At 47.2% G+C, this 5,548-nt stretch overlaps 1 gene segment (V, D, J or C); it reads left to right on the top strand.

Annotated features, from left to right (window-relative positions):
* The first annotated feature begins 3,595 nt into the window (after positions 1 to 3,595).
* Positions 3,596 to 4,042, top strand: LOC146863165 (T cell receptor beta variable 10-3-like). The segment is given in 1 exon segment: positions 3,596 to 4,042. A coding segment is annotated over 1 exon segment (447 nt).
* The last annotated feature ends 1,506 nt before the right edge of the window (positions 4,043 to 5,548 follow it).

Here is a 5,548-nt window from a genome sequence, read left to right as displayed (position 1 = left end):
CAAAAATGTCCAAGGATTAACAAAGTAAATAAAGGAGGAAATAGAGAAGAATAAATAGAAACAGGAGAAGAAAATAACAAATCAAAGCAGAGCAAAACAGAAAAAAGCAAGGTGGATAAAATGGAGCAGAAAGACATGGATTGGCAATCCATCTTTCGAATTACCATGAAATGCCCCCTCACAGATTAACGAAAAAACAGACGGCCTATGCCAGGGTACAAAACAGAGCCAGACAGTCACATTTCGAGGCCCCCTTTAAAAAACTTCTGACCCACTTCCAAGGGTCCAGGCGGTGACACCAATTGGGCGGGCAGGACTCAGGAACGCCCATTCTCATCCGGAGGCTTTTTGATCAAGAGGCTAGCCAACTAGCCCTTGGAGTCACTCTGGTGGTCTTTGGATCAAGATGTAGGTTCAGCTCTTCTCACTTAGACACAAGGGCAGCAGAAAAGAAGGGTGGATAGCATGGCAGCAGAGTGGCAGTCTTTTTTGCCGCAAAGCAGCACAATATTCTGTCTTCTGAGTGTTCCACAGGTCCAGATGTGTACTGAAGAGTTTGGGGTCTGAGGTCCAATATTTATACCCAGTGCCCACTTTAGAGTAGGCGAAGTTTCTAGAGGCTTACATCCACTTGAGGTGTCGGTCATCCCATTTCTCTTTGTCTTTGCCCCAGCTTGTCTGGGGAAACAAAAGACTAGTGACAAAACCTTTGTGAGAGTGATCAGGCAGAGCCTTTGTGATGTACAACTGTGGTAGGTGACAGCTTCTCCCCGTCGTTACGCCGGAGAGGCCCATCCTGCCAACCCCTAGCTTCCCTTGGTCTCATTGTCTGGGAGCAATACACGAAGATCAACTGTCAGCTACACCTGTCATGTGACCTAGGAATAGGCTGCAGTCATCAAATGGTTAGGACAAGAAACTTTCTAATTGTGGTCTTTTCACATTTGTGGCTAAAAATCTGACTTTACCATTAAAGAGGGATTTTAATTACAATTCTTTGGACCTCAAAATCAACCTGACTACCTGCTCCGAAATTGAAAGTTATCACTTAATAAATGTAATAAGGTAACCCAATGTTTTCCTATGGGAGAGGTAGTTCTAGCTGGAGTGAAAAAATGAATTTTGGAGTTTTTCACTATTTATTATATTTATAGAGCGCAACACTCATCCCCAGGGAGACATCACGGTGCTAGATTAATTGCTACATTGCATTCTGTTTCACAACCTTTTAAAGAGGGAAGAGCCAGGTCTTCAACTTCTCAAGAAACCTGAAAAGATCTGTATTGAGACAGAGATCCAACAGCAGCAAATTCCAATGGGTGGCGGCGAGATGAGAGAATGAACGTCTGCCCATGCTGGCTTTTCTGAAGCGCTTACACAAGCCTACACTAACACTCCTGTAGACTTATAAAAAGTCACTCGGCCACGCGAAGTAGCAGGCCCAGACTTGTATTGTGCCATGTGAGCATGGCACAGCAACTTAAATTTAGCTCCCTTGCATACAGGTAGCCAGGAAAGTGAATTCAGACAGAGAGTGGCTGCCCCTTCCTTCACAAAAACAATTCTGCCTGCAACAGGGGCACCCATGCACCACGGTGCCAGGGTGCCTGCATTGGAGCTAGGAGCCCATTGTGCGCCAGTGCTGGGGAAAGGACAGGAATGCACCACACTATGGTAAATATGGCGCATTCCTGCCCTGGCTGTGCTGTGCTGCATCACTTTGCCATAAATATGGCCCCAAGTGTGTTTACAAGGCCTGTTTGATGATTGATTGAAGGCACCCGCAGTACCAGGGTCTGCTACAATGTGTGCCCAGGCCAGGCTGCCTGTCTGCTCAGAGGTCACCTGCTCAGGCTTCTTCATTCCATGAGTCACCCCCTCCCCCACCCCGTATATGACTATACATAAGGTATCAAGTTGTGCAAAGTTTTTCGTAAATTCGGTGTGGGCAGAGCGCCATCTGTGCACAAACTGAGAAACCTCGGAAGACCTCAATCAAAATCTCAGGCTGAAGTCCCAAGTCGTGACTTCAAGCACTAGAACGAGTGCTAAAAGTAGAGGAACAATCACTGACAGCTCTCAGTTGGGATTGGTCTGGACTTGAGTAAAAGGACATTCTGTTGCCCTGACACAATAGCCAGCCTCCTCCCTGCAGGGAGTGCTACCATGGTGTGCGCTCTCAAAGCTTACACCAAAGGAAGCAATGGAGGGCGAGGCGTGGCGTGACACTCTAGTCCTACCCGGCCAAGAGTTGCTGCAAAGGTTCGAGGCCCTCTCACCTCAGAAGTTCTTCCACTGAGCACCCAGGAAGGAATGGCTGTGATAAAATAGGTTTAATATAATGCGCTGGAAGCGTCTACAGGACTTCAGGGTGCTTCACACAACATAGTTATTCACAGGTAAATTTGTATCATCCTCGGTAGGCTGAGAGGCGTGATCATTACTGTAAATATTAACAATAGGGTGGGCCTAGGGCCATGCCATCATAACCATAAGCCAGCTCAGAGGGTTAAGCGCTTGCAGCAGAGACCAGAGTGGAGCCTGCAGTAGAGTACATCCGACATTACACACATGTGCAGTAAATATAGCAGAGTGTATTTAAAAAAGCTAGACTGCTGTAAACTGGAAAATTATTCTAACAAGAAAACTTACCCAACCTGGTGCCGGCCGGGACATCCTATCCATAAAGTGTGCAGTAAGAACAGCGCTGAAAGAGCCTGGACAGACACTGAGACCAGCTGGAGGTTTGTTATGGGAGGAGTCCAAGAGTGACGGAACCAGTCCAGAGGAGAATCCGCCTCCTCGAGGCATGACCGGTGCGAGCCAATGGGTGCACGATAAACATGTCCCAGAAGAGGACAGCTTAGGGACCCCCCTCTCTCACCCTGACCATGTCTGTGGTGGGGTCAGTGAGTCTCAATGACCCTAGCCCACCTTGTGACATGATGGGGGAGAGTGGGCGGGGCTTACCTGACTGATGTGCTGGAGGGCTAAAGCCAGAAGCCCTGGGGCTGACCCTAGCAGCAATGCTACCAGGGAGGGAGTTCAGCACAGAAGGTCAGGTGTCCGCTGGGTTTATGACCTTAGAGGCTCCAGGGGTGTGAGATGGTCAGTCCAGCAGACTTTGGCTCAGCAGGGTGGCACGAGCAGATGTCACATGGAATTGGACTGCCTGGTTCTGGCTTGTGAGTGCTGCCTGCCCGATGCTCCAAGCCAGAGTTAGCATAAAAACCAGGACAGGCAGCCTTTCGGCATCTTTTACTGTTACTAGAGAACCAAACAGAAAAAGAGGTGGAAAATGGAGAGGGCGGAGCCCGAGTGTCCTTATCAACAGGCGCCACTTCCGCCTCTAGACTTCAACGGCTCATGAGGTCATGTTTAACCACCTCATTCTAAAGGTGCACAGATGGTGTTTCCTGTTCTCGTGACACAAAATCTTCATAGCACTCCTGCCATTCTATTCTTCACCACATGCGACTGACAGCTGTGACCCTCACATCTGTATGCGGCTCCTGAGCCAGATGCGCCCAAGCTGCGAGTGACAATCACTCGGGTAAACTTACCTTTTTCACATCTTTGTTCCCTCACTGGGACAATGTCGAGAGCAGTCAAGACATTCCTTGTCCCCGAGTGGTGTCTGCTGACTCCCTTCATATATCAAGACCTTGCTGCGCATCAGTCTCCAGACGTCACAGTGCAGGAAGGGAAGCCTTTCACCCTCAACTGTACTCAAAGGACGAACTACCGATACATGCACTGGTATAAACAGAACACCATGGGGAGACTGGAGGAAATAGTGTACTCTCTCGAAGGCGCCACACCCAGCATGCACAAGACGTTTAAAGACCACTTCCAAGCAAAGAGACTAGACACCTACTCCTTGTCGCTGTCAACACAAGCCGCACATGTCCATGACTCTGCTGTGTATTACTGCGCGAAGCAAGATCACACAGTGTGTGCGTGCGCCGGCAACGGGGGCAAAAACGACAATTCATGGATAAAATATGTATCGAGAAACATTGGGGAATATCCAGTAATATAATTTATACCAAAACCTAAATAAAGGTATACAAGAATAATTACAAAACTGCTGTGTTACTGAATGAATAACTCATTTACGGTGCCTACAACTTAGCCTTTAAACTAGCTCAGCGGATTAATGCATTCGTGGCAGACTTTGTGCAACGTGAAGTTCGGAGGTTTGAATCCCATTTTAAGATCGATGAAATTAGTATCATTGTTTTGGGCAATAATTAACACCTGCTGTTGGAGATAGGGCAAATAGTAAAGTGCGCGATTTAAAATTAACAATTCACATTTTTCTAAACATTTACTGTAACTGATAGTTTCCAATGGGTGACGCTTAAACTACATTCCTAATTTTTGAGCAGATACTTGCTATTTTTCAACCAAAACACAAACCTCTTACATCCACTTACAGCCTCATACAGATGAGAAGAGAAATATTTTTCATTAATATCAGAAGTGACAGGCATGCTCACTGGACGGCCCAGAGGTCACACTATTGTATGAATTCATAACTCCAGCACGATTTCTAATGTGCGATACATAAAGGATGCTGTGGTGAGGTTCAGGACTCGTACACACTACAGAGCAAACATCTGCGCAATTATATTGTGTTTGGACAGAAATGGGGTCTCGATTCGCCACACATGCCCTCCCAAGCCCAGAAGCACTGGTGCACGTGCCCTGGAATCCATCATATTGGAAGGACCAACGCTCAACATCACACATTAAGTTAATATCAAGGACTTGACTAAATGTAGTTTTATTGTGCAAGGCGCCCATAGGCAGCTCAATACTTACATGTCATTGTCCCCAAGTGCACTCGTTTCACAGTCCTCCACGTTCATCAATGGGACATTACATGGTTTGTGCAATCTTCACAGGTGCAGAAGGATAAAGTGCTCCGGCATGAGGCACTTGTCCTCACTGGTGCGGAAGCATGCAGGGCTCTGACCCGCACTTGTCTGCACTGGTGGTAAAGCAGAAAGTGCTTTGACACTGGCCACTTGTCTTCAGGAGTGTGGAAACGTACAGTGCTCTGACACAAGGCACTTGCCTTCAGGAGTTTGGAAGCATACAGTGCTCTGACACAAGGCATGGCAGGTTACTGAGTGGGACGAGTATTAGATTTGTGTTTTTCCACGTTCTTAATCTGATGTCAGGAGCTGCAGCTTCCCACACTAAGCACTTCTCCCGAGAATTAGGGCGCGGCTTGGTGAACTTGTAATATAATACAAACTCTTTTATTCTGCACTCAGTCACAATTTAAACAGGCTTCGACAAAGGCAATCAATTGACTTTTGTACATTAAACCACATGTTCCAAGTTTCAACATCTCACGAAGCGTTCACAATGCATGAGTGACGGTGCAGATCTGAACCTGCTGCGAGGGCGACTGAATAATGGGGTAAATGTAATGCACTAATGACAGCAGAAAAATTAAAACATCCTGGGTTGCCTGGCGATTGTGAAATTCGCCATCCGTCCACTCCTGCAGCCTCGCGTGCGCACGCACACACAC

This window comes from Triturus cristatus, chromosome 2_2, assembly GCF_964204655.1.
Source record: "Triturus cristatus chromosome 2_2, aTriCri1.1, whole genome shotgun sequence".
Taxonomy (NCBI): domain Eukaryota; kingdom Metazoa; phylum Chordata; class Amphibia; order Caudata; family Salamandridae; genus Triturus; species Triturus cristatus.
Note: the sequence above shows the minus strand (reverse complement) of the source record. Positions and strands in the feature narration are given on the sequence as shown.